This window comes from Ranitomeya variabilis, chromosome 1 (assembly GCF_051348905.1).
Source record: "Ranitomeya variabilis isolate aRanVar5 chromosome 1, aRanVar5.hap1, whole genome shotgun sequence".
Taxonomy (NCBI): Eukaryota; Metazoa; Chordata; class Amphibia; order Anura; family Dendrobatidae; genus Ranitomeya; species Ranitomeya variabilis.
Window position 1 is genome coordinate 398,538,715 of NC_135232.1, and position 16,971 is coordinate 398,555,685.

The 16,971-nt window shown below is 41.1% G+C and overlaps 1 protein-coding gene across 6 annotated transcripts in view; it reads right to left on the reverse strand.

Moving 5' to 3' along the window:
• The window catches only part of RFX3 (regulatory factor X3), a 397,177-nt gene that overhangs the window by 27,249 nt on the left and 352,957 nt on the right, over nucleotides 1-16,971 (reverse strand). For all 6 annotated transcript variants that reach the window (XM_077249136.1, XM_077249135.1, XM_077249132.1 and 3 more), the window contains 2 exons: nucleotides 5,418-5,530; nucleotides 125-240 (listed from right to left, as the gene is read on the reverse strand). In XM_077249136.1, the coding sequence (XP_077105251.1) occupies nucleotides 125-240; nucleotides 5,418-5,530 (229 nt within the window). The remainder of the gene's footprint in view (nucleotides 1-124; nucleotides 241-5,417; nucleotides 5,531-16,971) is intronic.

The following is a 16,971-nucleotide window of genomic DNA, read 5'->3' on the forward strand; positions in this document are numbered from 1 at the left end:
CACATAGTTCGTGAGTTCCATGTTTTTTCGAGATCAGAAATCTGTCAATCACTCCTGCTTATTTGTGTCCACAAATTGTGGAATGAAGAATGGCCCATTTTGGAGAGAAGGCATCTTTACTTACCCAGTTTCTGTAATGGTGGTGCCATCAGCTGTTGTGGTCGGAGAGTAACGCCAAAAGGTTTGCCACAGTTTCTCAATCAGACTAAACTGCAGGTTCACCACAACGTCCAGTATTGCCTTAAGTGACCAAGGAAAAAAACATCATATAACAGATCCATGTATCAACCCGGAACTAAATTTCTTGGTATCTCTATATTTAGGATTGTACATCTCAGTCTCAAAGTCAAATAGTAAAAAAAAAGTATATACTGTACATGTTCCTTCGCACAAGTGCCCATTTCTTAGACCTTCAGATTGAACCTTCTTCTTTTAACAATGTCATTGTTCAGACCAAAACTCTTTGTGCCCAAAATTGTTTGTGTCCAAAATGTTGCACAATTTGCACCATTTCCTTGTTGCAAATCCCTACATCAAATTCATCAATGTTCTATGTTACATGATTTTTAAGTACCTACTAGTGATGAGCGAGTATACTCGTTGATCGGGTTATCCAGAGCATGCTCGGGTAATCTCAGAGTATTTGTAACTGCTCGGAGATTTAGTTTTCGTTGCCTCAGCTGCATGATTTACAGCTCATAGACAGCTTGAATAGATGTGGGGATTCCCTAGCAACCAGGCAACCTCCACATGCACTCAGGTTGGCTAGCAGCCGTATATGATGCAGCTGCATCAGCAAAAACTAAATCTCCAAGCAGTTACAAATACTTAGAGACCACCTGAGCAACGAGTACACTCGCTCATCACTAGTACCTACTCTAAAATTTTAAAAATGTCAAGATGACCCTTTAATGTGAAGCACGGCATATTTATGAATGCATTGCTATTGAAAAGCAGCAAAAAAGCTACATATTCTAGTAAGGTAATAGCTGTGTTACAAAAGGACAAATATATTGATATTTAAAGCCATGCTTGACATTAAGAGAAAAGCACAACATTTTACATCAACATGCAACATTTGAAACACTGGACTCTCACTGTTCTCTAACATTGTACTAATTAATATAATGAAACCCTTACTATTTGCATAAAAATCAGCATTAAGCATTAACATGCAACAAATTTATCATTAAGGTGCAGAATTTGATAAATATGGAATATCAGAATTCAAGTTAAGGATTTGGCGCAAATTATGCCATTTTACTAACTCTAAGCCTCTAAGTTAATTAATTTTTTAAATATATATTATATAACATATGTGTCCAAAAAAACCAACACATTTTTTCCCAACTACATACCATACCTTTAGAGGTATTAGAAATTAGAAATATTGATTCCTAAATGAAATCTTTCATCATGGAAAAAAACAAGTTATCGCTAATTTAAAGGACATTGTCATGGGTGACTCACTAATTCCCTTCCAAAATTTACAACTGGAATTGGAACTGGAACTTTTCTTAAAAAAAGAAAGGTATCTCATCTAAATTCCTACTAATCTACTAAATAATCCTTTATCTGCACTTTTCTGAGAAACAAACAAAATATATCAACAATTCAGTGAAGATTCCTCTTTAGTTAAAGGCTCAAACATACTAACTTGGGAGAAGTTAGATTTCCAGTTTGATAATGACCGTCTGTTAAAAGCTATTGATATCACATATGATAAAACATCTTGTGCAACATTACAAGAAATGCATTACAAAGTCTTTTCAAGGTGGTGTTATATTCTGCAAAAACTCAGTGTAATATATCCTGCTCATTCTCCCCTCTGCTGGTGGAACTGTGGGGAGATGGGGAACATATCTCATATTTTTGGAATTGTCCTGTTTTGAGGAAGATGTGGATAGGGTACAAGATCTCTTCTTTCAATTAACGCATGTTAATTTCCCACTTACACCACAATTAGTTCTATTTTCAATAGGTATAGAGGATCAACCAAGCAACCTTCAACACATAATTTGTCTTAACAATTAAATATCTAATCGCCACCAAATGGAAAGACCCTAACCCTAACAATATAACACAAATAATAGATAGAATTTCAATACACAACACGTTTGAATACAATTTTGCAATAAAGGATAAACAAAGAGATATTTGTTAAGGTGGAATTTATGGATTACCGTATATACTAGAGTATTAGCCGACCTGAGTATAAGCCAAGGCACCTAATTTTACCACAAAAAAACTGGGAAAACTTATTGACTCGAGTATAAGCCTAGGGTGGGAATTGCAGCAGCTACTGGTAAATGCTCCATAAAGTTGATGATGGGCCCCATAAGATGCTCCATGCAAAATATGCCCCATATAATGCTCCATAAAGTTTAAGATGGGACCCATAAGATGCTCCATACAAAATACACTCCATATAATGCTCTATAAAGTTCAAGATGGGCCCATAAGATGCTCTATACAAAATACGCCCCATATAATGCTCCATAAAGTTCAAGATGGGCCCCATAAGATGCTCCATACAAAATATGCCCCATATAATGCTCCATAAAGTTCATGATGGGCCCCATAAGATACCCATATCATGCTTAATATAGTTTGTGCTTATCCCCGTATACCGAATATTGCTGCTGTAAAAAAAAAAATTAAATACTCACCTGTTGTCACTGACCGCTGCTCCTCAGAGTCGCCGTCTTTCTGCACTGACTGTTCAGGCAGAAGGCGCACACTAATCTCTTCATTGCGCCCTCTGACCTGAACGTCACAGTCAGAGGATGCGGAAGACATCGCAGCGGTGGAACAGGGAGAGGTGAAATTGCAGGTACCGTGGGCCTGAGCAAGCAGCGGCACAGGCACCTGGCCCCCATAGCGCAGCGGTGTCCCCGCCTGCTCAGGACCCTGGCACTTGCCCCGGTGTTATCGCTGACCGTCGGCCCTGTCAGCAGTCACCGGAACACCCACAGAGGCTGCAGGCACATGCAGATGACCAGGAGAGACCAGGGAACACCAGCATTGTAGTGGAGAACAAGTAAGTGGAACCGTTACTCGTGCATAAGCTGAGGCGGAGTCTTTTTCAGCAAACAAAAATGTGCTGAAAAACTCAGCTTATACACGAGTATATACAGTAATAAGTTTACTCCAAGACTAAGTATAAATGAGTCCATTGATTTAAAACTATTAAACTGATTTAATGTTACTTGCATCATCAGATTGTTTCAAAAATGTTTCTTATGCTCATTGATCCAAATTATGTATACTGCTTTCTGTATTATTTCCCAATATATTCCCTCCCTCCTCAATTTCCCAATTTTTTCTCCCATGTTTCCCCATTCTCACCTTACCTTTTCTATTATAATATAAATCAATAAAAATATTTGAAAACAAAAAATGCTCCTTTCTAATGTTCTTTTGATTTCCTTCTCACATAGTCAAATAAATGTTTACTTGAGAATTCTCCCAGAATGCTTGAGGTTCTCTCCCCTTATATTCTGGGAGCCCCGAGGACATTTTGGGGAATTTGGCAAATCTCCCGGCCAAAACCTTTTGATTACTCCAGGCAAACAGAATTGTTGGAAGTTTGATATGTCCAACACCAGAATGCTTCAACATATAAAGGATGTTTGGCCTCCAAAAGCACATTCAGTGAGCATGCAAGAAGTATGGAGGTGACGTGGACGACATGTGTATATAGACATGAAAGAGAAGTAACCTGCCAACATCAGTATCTTCTTGGAAGTGCATTGCCCCTACGACAACCAAATCCTAATGTGTCCTCGATCCAATGGTCACACATGTCCAGTAGTGCAGTCCAGCAGCAGAGTAATTCTTACTATGATGCAGGCCAGCCACCAAGAATCAGCGTACTAAAAAGTGCTTACTGGCACTGAACAATAAGTAACAACAATACCTAGACCCAGGAGCTTTTTTATTTTTCATTGGCTCCAAATTAAAAATCTAGCATTATATTTCTAAAGGGACGCCTCTGAGCACTCCATTGTAAATGGCAGCCAATCTTCTGCTGCTTTTTCAATACTAAAATGAATAATAACATTTAATTTGAATGTAATCATGTTTTTATTCCACTTCTTTGAACATTTCAACATTTTTATTCCCTGTTTTTGGAGGCACTGCATTTTGAAACTTTACTTTTAAGCACCAATATACATGACTCATCCAAATGTGATTTTCTATGATAAACAAAAAATTCCAGTACAATGTAAAATAAAATTGGAGCAGTCCTGAACTTTTCAGATTTCACAAATAGCTTTGTGTTGTTGAAAATTAAGTTAGCTATAGAGAATTTGGAAATTATTAAAATGAAATCATCGTATAAAACTGTGGATTTATTCCTCATTGCTAAAAGTTCAGCAGTCTTTTAGGATTGCTTTTTAGTATATATTTTGCAGATTAAAAAAAATTGTGAAAAGCAAAATGTCCAGCACTTTCAATGTGGAAATCATTGGAGAGATTTATACAAGTCTTAAAATTGCACATGCTGAGAAACTGCTTCAGGAAATGCTCCTTATTTGAAGAGTTTCTGCAAGGATTTTTTTTATTTTTGAAGCGTTTCCTGAAGCAATTCTGAAGAGCTTTTCAAGCATTTTCTCAGCATTTTGCAGCATTTTCGTTGGTCAGAGCATACTTTTGGAATATTTTCCATCAGAACCCATTTCAAAACAGTGACATGCACTTTCTTTTTTTCCCACCAGGCGTTTTTGAACCCCTAAAGTGGATGAAAAATGCTCAAAAGATTGAACTTATAAACAGTAAGACGTTTTTACAATAGAAATGAATAAGAAGAGTCTTTCAAGTGGTTTTGGGGTAATTTTTCAGGCATGTTTTGGACTCCTCAAAAAAACTCAGCTTGCATTTACCCTTAGATTTTTTGCAAACAGAGTCTTTTGAGGAGTTTCTGGAGAAGAAATTCTCCAAATCCTTCTCTGAATCTCAAACGTCCTCAAATAATTTGATATTCTGCTTAGCTCCTGCTCCGAAAACTCCGCAAAAAGACTCTGCGTATGCATAGCCTTACGTTATCCTTGTGGAAGAATCATAAAAAAAGAACAAAATACCACCAGGTCAAATCAATGGGCTAGAAAACAAAGGGAAATGTTCCTCTAGTAACCCAGGTATAGATGACTACAATAACTTGGGTACATGGGACTTACTAATGATTATAAGCAGCATGAATAGTTCAGACGGTATTATGTGTGATCTGAAGACGAGCATAGCCCCCTTGAATATGAGACTTCATTTAACCCTTTAACTAAGGTCCTCCCTCATATGTACCAGTAAACAGTAAGCCTATAGAAAAGAATTATCTAGCATAAGGAAAACACAAGACGGTAAATAAACTGTACGGTAGTGAGGGCATAGTAATTTTAACAAAGACAACATAGTCTTACCTCACAGTGCTCCCGATAAAGAGTCTGCAGTGACTTGATATCTTCAAAGGTTGTACCATCTGGTAGAGAAGATATTTCAACTTCTGCAAACTCTGGAAGTGCTCTAGACGCATCTGTTGCCATAACAACATAATGGAAGAAAGATATTGTGGATGGTGCCAATTACAGCTTCATTAGGAAAATATTTAAGAAGCATAGCATAGACAGACATTGTAAAAGGTCACATTACTTAATGAGCAGAGGCTGGCAAGATTTTATTTTTATTCTTTTATTAATGTTGTTATAAAAAATAGATAATATTTTTTAAACAAATGCTGCGATATGATATGTGTACCAATTGGAAACATATTCAAAAACATCTATCTTCCTTATGTAGCTGGTTGCACATAGTACAAGGCTATTCTATACGTCATAATTAAGAATAATCTAGATAAATAACTGATATTGGTAATGGTGTGATAATATAACCTTTACTACTATCTAGCATTATGGTACTTATTAAGCTTACATAGAAGTGAAGAGTAAGCCTAGTTTTAATCTTTTTTTCATAAATAAATAGCACACTTGAAAATAAGAAACATTGTGATATCTTTTAACAGAAAAGTTCTGTAACATTTGACTTCAGTGAATACAGACTTCATTACAGAGATAGGTGATGACAGTATGTGCTCATAATGCTCCACGGAGAGGGAAGGGGAAAGGATGAGTAGGAGTTAGCAGCAAATATAGACATACTGCTGCAAGTTCTCCTGAAATTACGGTCTATGGAGAGGGGAGAGGATGAGGAGGAGCTAGAGACAAATACAGACATTCTGCTGCAAGTTCTCCTGAAATTACGTTCTATGGAGAGGGGAGAGGATGAGGAGGAGCTAGAGACAAATATAGATATTCTGCTACAAGTTCTCCTAAAATTATGCCCTATAGAGAGCGAAGAGGAAAGGATGAGAGGAGCTAAAAACAAATATAGACATTCTGCTGAAAGCTTTCCCATCTGGCAGAAAAAATTGCGCGGGAGCCCACGCCAGTTTTTCCGTGATTTAACCCTTTATTTTAACACCTAGAGCTCCCAAATTTTGCACACACACTACTAACATTACACTGGTCAACAGCATTTTTGGTGCCAAAGATATTTCATCGAATTTAGGGTATTTTTGGGGCGCTGATTCTGAATATGTCATCAGTTTTGCCAGATTGGCTCAAGTTTTTGAGATTTTTGGTATCTTATTTATAGCACTTGTTGGTAAATGCGACGCATCATCTCATTAATTTCTTTGGATTAGTACTTGAACTGAGCAGTTCTCAATATAGTTTTGTGTTAATTAGTGTTCTAAAAGTTTGTTCATAGCTTGATTTTTGCACTAACTTTATGTTGTTGTCTGTTTTCCAGTGAAAAGCATGAACTCATCAAGAAGAAGTTGTCTTAACGATCCAGACTCATTCTGTTACATTTGTGGTGAATACACACTGCCAAAACATAGAAGAAACATAACAGACTTCGTAAAAAAAGTGTATTTTGCCTATTCTGGGGTTATGCTTGGGGACCAAGACAAGTTTTGGGCACCACACATAGTGTGCAAAGCATGTATCGAATTATTACGAAAATGGAGCAAAGGACAAAGAAAAAGCTTCAAATTTGGTGTTCCAATGGTGTGGAGAGAGCCAAAAAATCATCATGATGACTGTTATTTATGGTAAACACAGGTACAGGCACATCTTCATAATGAGGGACAGGCCTTCTTGCAGATTCCATGTTACTCCCATTTTCGTTTCTTATGCTTATTGAATCCTTGCACTTGCACTGCACAGAAATAACAGTCATCATGATGATTTTTTGGCTCTCTCCACACCATTGGAACACCAAATTTGAAGCTTTTTCTTTGTCCTTTGCTCCATTTTCGTAATAATTCGATACATGCTTTGCACACTATGTGTGGTGCACAAAACTTGTCTTGGTCCCCAAGCATAACCCCGAAATAGGCAAAATACACTTTTTTTACGAAGTCTGTTATGTTTCTTCTATGTTTTGGCAGTGTGTATTCACCACAAATGTAACAGAATGAGTCTGGATCGTTAAGACAACTTCTTCTTGATGAGTTCATGCTTTTCACTGGAAAACAGACAACAACATAAAGTTAGTGCAAAAATCAAGCTATGAACAAACTTTTAGAACACTAATTAACACAAAACTATATTGAGAACTGCTCAGTTCAAGTACTAATCCAAAGAAATTAATGAGATGATGCGTCGCATTTATCAACAAGTGCTATAAATAAGATACCAAAAATCTCAAAAACTTGAGCCAATCTGGCAAAACTGATAGCATATTCAGAATCAGCACCCCAAAAATACCCTAAATTCATTAAAATATTTTGGACACCAGAAAAAAAATTTTTTTTTGTTGACCTGTGTTATCAGTGAGGGATATGTAATAATCTAAAGGCTATGAAATGGTTTACTGCATATAAACCATGTCTCATATCCTGTCAGGTTTGGTAAGGACTTAGCAAAAGCTGGCAATTGAATTACCGACCTTTCTGCTATCTAGCTCTGTATGAAATATATATATATGTGTGTCTTACTGACATACATATATGTATATATATATATATATATATATATATAGACTGTATATATGTGCTCACAAATATTTGAGGCCATGGATCCATTATATGTCCATTTTGCAAGCCGGTGAGAAAATCTCACTATACGGATGCCATACGAATGACACACGGATACTTTTTGGAGAAAAAAATCGCATCCTTGCATTGAATATGGATCACTGTTCAGGAACTTTTCTGTGTATCTTGGCCGTAAAAAACTGACCATATTTTTATACGTTAGGTGTGACGCCGGCCTTACACTTTAAAACAAGAAAAATGTACGTGCAATGGTATATTCACACTTGTTTTTCTTGCCTTTTTTTCCCAGAGCGATTTTGCCAGGAAAAACGCAGCATTTTACTATTCCACCAAAGTGCATTTCATTTCTTAAATCTCATGCTCATATTACTCTTTTTTTACTTGCAGATTTGAAGACGTTTCAAATTTGCAGCATGTCAAATCGTTCAGCATTTTTGCAGAGATTTTCATCCATTCTAAAGTGGGAAAAAAAGCATGAAAAATGTACACAAAAACGAGGTAAAAAAAGCAATTTTTTTACAGCAGTTTTCCTACCACTGTGTGCAGCAAATATGGTACTTAACGTGTGCACATACCCTAGCTGTCAATAGAGGAGAACTTGCAGTAGAATATCTGTTTCTGCCTTTAGCTCCTTCGTCCTCCTCTCTCCTCTCCATAGAATCTTATCAATAGCAATTGTCATTTCCTATATCTGAAATGTTAAAATGTGTCTACACTGAATACAGAATTTACCATTGAATACAGAGTTTACAAAGTGAAAGATCAGTCCTAGAGGAGAAAGAAGCCGATTTTTGTGATAAAATATGTTATAAAGTTTCTTATTTTTACATGTAAAAGAAGTGTTAAAACATTGGTTGCTCTGTAAGTTACAAAAGTTGCATGTATCAACTGCTACTAGTTCAGAAGTGTTATGCATTAAAGCGTATGTTCACCGACAGCTAGCTGTTAAAATGCAGATACTGTGTGGCAAGGAATGTTCTGAAACTTAAGGCCCCGTCACACACAGCGACGCTGCAGCGATACAGACAACGATGCTGATCGCTGCAGCGTCGCTGTTTTGTCGCTGTGTGGTCGCTGGGGAGCTGTCACACAGACAGCTCTCTCCAGCGACCAACGATCAGGGGAACGACTTCGGCATCGTTGAAACTGTCTTCAACGATGCCGAAGTCCCCCTGCAGCACCCGGGTAACCAGGGTAAACCATCTGATGTCCGTCAGGTCCCTTGCCGTATGCTTCCCACACTGACTGAGCGCCGCAAAGTGAAAGTGAAAGTACAGCACAGCGGTGACGTCACCGCTGTGCTGTGCTCTCACTGTACGGCGGCACTCAGTCAGAGCAGGAAGCAGACGGCAAGGGACCTGACGGACATCAGATGGTGAGTATGTACTGTTTGTTTTTTTTTACATTTACGATGGTAACCAGGGTAAACATCGGGTTACTAAGCGCGGCCCTGCGCTTAGTAACCCGATGTTTACCCTGGTTACCAGTGAAGACATCGCTGGATCGGTGTCACACACACCGATTCAGCGATGTCAGCGGGACCTCAACGATCAAAAAACGGCCCAGGCCATTCCGACACGACCAGCGATCTCACAGCAGGGGCCTGGTCGCTGCTACGTGTCACACATAGCGAGATCGCTACTGAGGTCGCTGTTGCGTCACAAAACTTGTGACTCAGCAGCGCTCTCGCTAGCGATCTCGCTAAGTGAGACGGGGCCTTTAGAGTGGAAAAGGGAGTTCTGACTATACTACAACTATGACTAATAAAATGAATAAATGCAAGTATTTGGAAAGTTTCATAAATAGTAGAACTCATGTAAAGTACTAAAATCTTTTAGCAATCAGATCACCTTTCCCAAATCCTGTGCTGGCTCCCCATAGCAATCTCTGTGTTTTGGCTGCAGAGGTGATACTACGTCTACAGCGCACATCGCTGCTGCAGTCAATCATGGAGCTCATCAATTCATGCAATCTACACTGGCAAGGCCGCTGAGCTCAGTGACTGGCACCAGTGGTGATGTGAGCTAACAATGTGACGTCACCACTCCAGGTAAAACAGAGACAGGAGCGGCAACAGAGAGCTAGCACTGTACTGGGGGAGGGTGAGTACTATCTGATTTTGTAATTCTACACACGTTCTTTCATTTGGGGACAACGTATCCTTATTTATTTCAGATTATTGTATATATAATCTGACAGAATGAAAGGTAAACTTATATTTGAAGTTTAATATCTGTACATAGAATCCTTCTTCCAAGCCATGACCTTTGAATTGTATGAGAGATGCAAGTACACTTACACCCTATGTATTGTGCATGCATCACAAGGAAAGCTGTTATGATCCTTAGTGGCTGAGGATCACGAATAGACCAGCAAGTGAATAAACTAAGGACAAGCTCTAGGGAGATGGTAACTGGACTGATCGCAAATCTGAACCTATCCAAAACAACTAGAGGTAGCCGGTGAACGTGCCTAAAAAATTCCTAGACGTCTCGAGCCAGCCTGAGGAACTAGCTACCCCTAAAGAGAAAGAAAGACCTCGCTTGCCTCCAGAGAAATAATCCCCAAAGATATAGAAGCCCCCAACAAATATTAACGGTGAAGTAAGAAGAAGGCACATACGTAGGGATGAAATCCGATTCAGCAAAAGAGGCCCACTAGTACTAGAAAGCAGAAAATAGAGCAGGGGTCTATGCGATCAATAAAAAACCCTTACAAAATATCCATCCTGAGATTTCAAGAACCCACGCACCAACTAATGGTGTGTGGGGAGAAACTCAGTCCACTAGAGCATCCAGCAAGCGAGGGAATCACATTTTAGCAAGCTGGACAAGAAAACATGATAAACACTGCTGATCAAAAAATGAGCAAACAAAACTTAGCTTATCCTGGATGGACTGGGAGCAAGGTAGTCAGAAGGAATCTGAGTAGCACTGATTACATCGACAGCCGGCAACAAGTGGAAGCAAAACAGAGCTATATAGGAACCTCCCAGAGGATAATGAACCAGCTGATAGCCAGAGACCAGCAGGATAACAAACAAAGCCACCAGGGGGAGCCCAAAGCAAAAGTCACACAATACCACCAGTGACCACAAGAGGGAGCCTGAAAACAGAGTTCACAACAGTACCCCCCCTTAAGGAGGGGTCACCGAACCCTCATGAAAACCCCCAGGGCGATCAGGATGAGCCACATGGAAGGCACGAACCAAATCGGCCGCATGAACATCAGAGGCGACAACCCAAGAATTATCCTCCTGACCATAGCCCTTCCACTTGACCAAATACTGGAGCCTCCGTCTAGAAACACGAGAATCCAAGATCTTCTCCACCACGTATTCCAATTCTCCCTCAACCAGCACCGGGGCAGGAGGCTCAACCGGAGGAACCACAGGTACCACATACCTCCGCAACAACGAGCGATGGAACACATTATGAATAGCAAATGATGCCGGGAGGTCCAGACGGAATGACACAGGGCCAAGGACTTCCAGAATCTTATAAGGACTGATAAACCGAGGCTTGAACTTAGGAGAGGAGACCTTCATAGGAACGAAGCGAGAAGACAACCACACCAAGTCCCCAACGCGAAGTCGGGGACCCACACAGCGACGGCGGTTGGCAAAGAGCTGAGCCTTCTCTTGTGACAACTTCAAATTGTCCACCACATGATTCCAAATCTGATGCAACTTATCCACCACAACATCCACTCCAGGACAGTCAGAGGGCTCCACCTGACCCGAGGAAAAACGAGGATGAAACCCCGAATTACAAAAAAAAGGAGAAACCAAAGTAGCAGAACTAGCCCGATTATTAAGGGCAAACTCGGCCAACGGTAAAAAAGTAACCCAGTCGTCCTGGTCAGCAGAAACAAAACATCTTAAATAAGTCTCCAAGGTCTGATTAGTTCGCTCGGTTTGGCCATTCGTCTGAGGATGGAAGGCCGACGAAAAAGACAATTCAATGCCCAACTTAGCACAAAAGGTCCACCAAAATCTAGACACAAACTGGGATCCTCTGTCAGAAACAATGTTCTCAGGAATCCCGTGCAAACGAACCACATTTTGAAAAAACAGTGGAACCAACTCGGAGGAGGAAGGCAACTTAGGCAAGGGCACCAAATGGACCATCTTAGAAAAACGATCACACACCACCCAGATGACAGACATTCTCTGAGAGACAGGGAGATCTGAAATAAAATCCATGGAAATGTGCGTCCAAGGCCTCTTCGGGACAGGCAAAGGTAACAGCAAACCACTGGCACGAGAACAGCAAGGCTTCGCCCGAGCACAAATTCCACAAGACTGCACAAAGGAACGCACATCCCGCGACAAGGAAGGCCACCAAAAAGACCTGGCCACCAAGTCTCTGGTACCAAATATTCCAGGATGGCCCGCCAACACCGAAGAATGAACCTCGGAGATGACTCTGTTGGTCCATCTATCCGGGACAAACAGTCTCTCCGGTGGACAGTGGTCAGGTCTATCCGCCTGAAACTCTTGCAGCACACGTCGCAAATCTGGGGAGATGGCAGACAAAATCACCCCTTCTCTAAGGATACCAGCCGGCTCTGAATCTCCAGGAGAGTCAGGCACAAAACTCCTAGAAAGAGCATCAGCCTTCACATTCTTCGAACCCGGCAGGTACGAGACCATGAAATCAAAATGAGAGAAAAACAACGACCAACGAGCCTGTCTGGGATTCAGCCGCTTGGCCGACTCGAGATAAATCAAATTCTTGTGGTCAGTCAAGACCACCACACGATGTTTAGCTCCCTCGAGCCAATGTCGCCACTCCTCAAATGCCCACTTCATAGCCAACAGCTCCCGATTACCGACATCATAATTCCGCTCGGCAGGCGAAAACTTTCTTGAAAAGAAAGCACATGGCTTCATCACAGAGCCATCGGGGCTTCTCTGCGACAAAACAGCCCCCACTCCAATCTCGGAAGCATCAACGTCCACCTGGAAGGGAAGTGAAACATCTGGCTGACATAAGACCGGAGCTGAAGAAAACTGACGCTTCAGCTCCCGAAAGGCCTCCACAGCCGCAGAAGACCAATTAGTCACATCAGAACCCTTCTTGGTCTAATCCGTCAAAGGCTTAACAACGCCAGAAAAATTAGCTATGAAGCGACGGTAAAAATTAGCAAAACCCAAGAACTTCTGAAGACTCTTAACCGATGTAGGCTGCGTCCAGTCATGAATAGCCTGAACCTTGACTGGGTCCATCTCAATAGTAGAAGGAGAAAAAATGAAACCCAAAAAAGAAATCTTCTGGACTCCAAAAAGACATTTTGAGCCCTTCACAAATAAAGAATTGTCACGTAGGACCTGAAAGACCATCCTGACCTGCTTAACATGAGACTCCCAATCATCCGAAAAAAACAGAATATCATCCAGATACACAATCATAAACTTATCCAGATATTCACGGAAGATGTCATGCATAAAGGACTGAAAGACTGAAGGAGCATTAGAAAGTCCAAAAGGCATCACCAAGTACTCAAAATGGCCTTCAGGCGTATTAAATGCAGTTTTCCATTCATCACCCTGTTTTATACGCACAAGGTTATACGCACCACGAAGATCTATCTTGGTGAACCAACTAGACCCCCTAATGCGAGCAAACAAATCAGTTAACAATGGCAAAGGATAATGAAATTTGACCGTGATTTTATTCAAAAGGCGATAATCAATACAGGGTCTCAGGGAACCATCCTTTTTAGCCACAAAAAAGAATCCTGCACCAAGAGGGGATGAGGACGGGCGAATATGTCCCTTCTCTAAAGACTCCTTTATATAACTCCGCATGGCAGCATGCTCCGGCACAGATAAATTGAAAAGTCGTCCCTTAGGAAACTTACTACCAGGAATCAAATTTATAGCACAATCACAGTCCCTATCAGGAGGTAGAGAATTGAGTTTGGGCTCCTCAAATACATCCTGGTAGTCTGACAAAAACGTAGGGACTTCAGAAGGAGTGGACGAAGCAATTGACACCATAGGAGCATCACCATGAATTCCCTGACAACCCCAACTTGACACCGACATAGCTTTCCAATCCAGGACTGGATTATGAGTCTGCAACCATGGTAGACCCAACACGACGACATCATGCAAATTATGCAGTACAAGAAAGCGAATCACCTCCTGATGAACAGGAGTCATGCACATGGTCACTTGTGTCCAGTACTGAGGTCTATTCGTAGCCAATGTTGTAGAATCAATTCCCCTTAGTGGAATAGGGAATTTTAAAGGCTCCAAATCAAAACCACAGCGCCTGGCAAATGACCAATCCATCAGACTCAGGGCGGCACCTGAATCTACAAAAGCATTAACCGGGTAAGATGACAGGGAACAAATCAGGGTAACAGACAAAATGAACTTAGGCTGTAAAGTACCAATGGTGACAGATTTATCAACCTTTTTTTTGCGCTTAGAGCATGCTGAGATAACATGAGCTGAGTCACCACAGTAAAAGCACAACCCATTTTGCCGTCTATAATTTTGCCGTTCACTTCTGGTCAGAATTCTGTCACATTGCATAGATTCAGGTGTCTGTTCAGAAGACACCGCCAAATGGTGCACAGGTTTGCGCTCCCGCAAACGCCGATCAATCTGAATGGCCAGAGTCATTGACTCATTCAGACCTGCAGGCGTAGGGAACCCCACCATGACATTCTTAATGGCTTCAGAAAGACCTTCTCTGAAATTTGCAGCCAGGGCACACTCATTCCACTGAGTAAGCACCGACCATTTCCGAAATTTCTGGCAGTACACCTCTGCTTCATCTTGCCCCTGCGAGAGGGCCAATAACGTTTTTTCAGCCTGGTTCTCAAGATTAGGTTCCTCATAGAGCAATCCAAGGGCTAGAAAAAACGCATCTACACTAAGCAATGCAGGATCCCCTGGCGCCAATGCGAAGGCCCAATCTTGGGGGTCACCACGCAAAAAGGAAATGATAATCTTAACTTGCTGAACGGCATCACCAGAGGAACGAGGTTTCAAAGAAAGAAACAACTTACAATTGTTCCTAAAATTCAGGAACCTAGATCTATCTCCAGAAAACAACTCCGGAATAGGTATTCTAGGCTCTGACATAGGACTGTGAACAACAAAATCCTGAATACTTTGAACCCTAGCAGCAAGATGATCCAGACTGGAAGCCAAGCTCTGGACATCCATGTCAGCAGCTGAACTCAGAGCCACACCAAGATTAAGAGAAGAGAAGCTAGCCACAGCAGCTAGACACATGGCAAAAAAAAAAAAAAAAAAAATTCTCAAGGCTTCTTTTCTCCTGCTTCTGCCATGCAATTAACACTTTACGGGCCGGCTGTACTGTTATGATCCTTAGTGGCTGAGGATCACGAATAGACCAGCAAGTGAATAAACTAAGGACAAGCTCTAGGGAGATGGTAACTGGACTGATCGCAAATCTGAACCTATCCAAAACAACTAGAGGTAGCCGGTGAACGTGCCTAAAAAATTCCTAGACGTCTCGAGCCAGCCTGAGGAACTAGCTACCCCTAAAGAGAAAGAAAGACCTCGCTTGCCTCCAGAGAAATAATCCCCAAAGATATAGAAGCCCCCAACAAATATTAACGGTGAAGTAAGAAGAAGGCACATACGTAGGGATGAAATCCGATTCAGCAAAAGAGGCCCACTAGTACTAGAAAGCAGAAAATAGAGCAGGGGTCTATGCGATCAATAAAAAACCCTTACAAAATATCCATCCTGAGATTTCAAGAACCCACGCACCAACTAATGGTGTGTGGGGAGAAACTCAGTCCACTAGAGCATCCAGCAAGCGAGGGAATCACATTTTAGCAAGCTGGACAAGAAAACATGATAAACACTGCTGATCAAAAAATGAGCAAACAAAACTTAGCTTATCCTGGATGGACTGGGAGCAAGGTAGTCAGAAGGAATCTGAGTAGCACTGATTACATCGACAGCCGGCAACAAGTGGAAGCAAAACAGAGCTATATAGGAACCTCCCAGAGGATAACGAACCAGCTGATAGCCAGAGACCAGCAGGATAACAAACAAAGCCACCAGGGGGAGCCCAAAGCAAAAGTCACACAATACCACCAGTGACCACAAGAGGGAGCCTGAAAACAGAGTTCACAACAGAAAGCCTCTTACTATCAATGACAGCTATGTAACTCAATATTTCTCCTAAAGTGGCATCAGGGCCGGTTGTACACAAAGTGGGGCCCTAGGAAAAAGTTTAAAGTGGGGCCCCAAATGTTAACAAATTGCAACATCACACAGAAATATTTTGGTTGTATTTACATGCGTATTTACATGAGTTCAGGCTGTTAAACAAGCGTGATCAAGAATATTGAAGTCATTCGACACTTGTTTCCCGGTCTCTTTACACCGTCTGAGGAAGAATGATGGGCACAGAATGATCCCTAGAAGATCAATCTGTCCCCATACAGTAGAGTATAATGCAGCTCCATAGAGTACATAGAGTATAATGCAGCCCTCAAAGTATAATGCAGCCCCCATAGAGTATAATACAGTTTCAAAGAGTATAATGCAGCCCCATAGAGTATAATGCAGCCTCAAATAGTATAATTCAGCTCCCATATAGTATAATGCAGCCTCATCTAGTATAGTGCAGCCACCATAGAGTATAACGCATCCCCATAGAGTAAAATACAGCCTTAATGAGTATAATACAGCCTCATAGAGTATGATGTAGCCCCATAGAGTACACACAGTAAAATGCAGCCTCCAGAGTATAATGCAGGCTCAAAGAGTATAATCCATCCCACAGAGTATAAAGCAGCCCCCATAGAGTATAATGCAGCCTCAAATAGTATAATGCAGCCCCCATATGTAATAATGCAGCCCCATATGGTATAATGCAGCCTGAAATAGTAGAATGCATACCCCATATTACTCC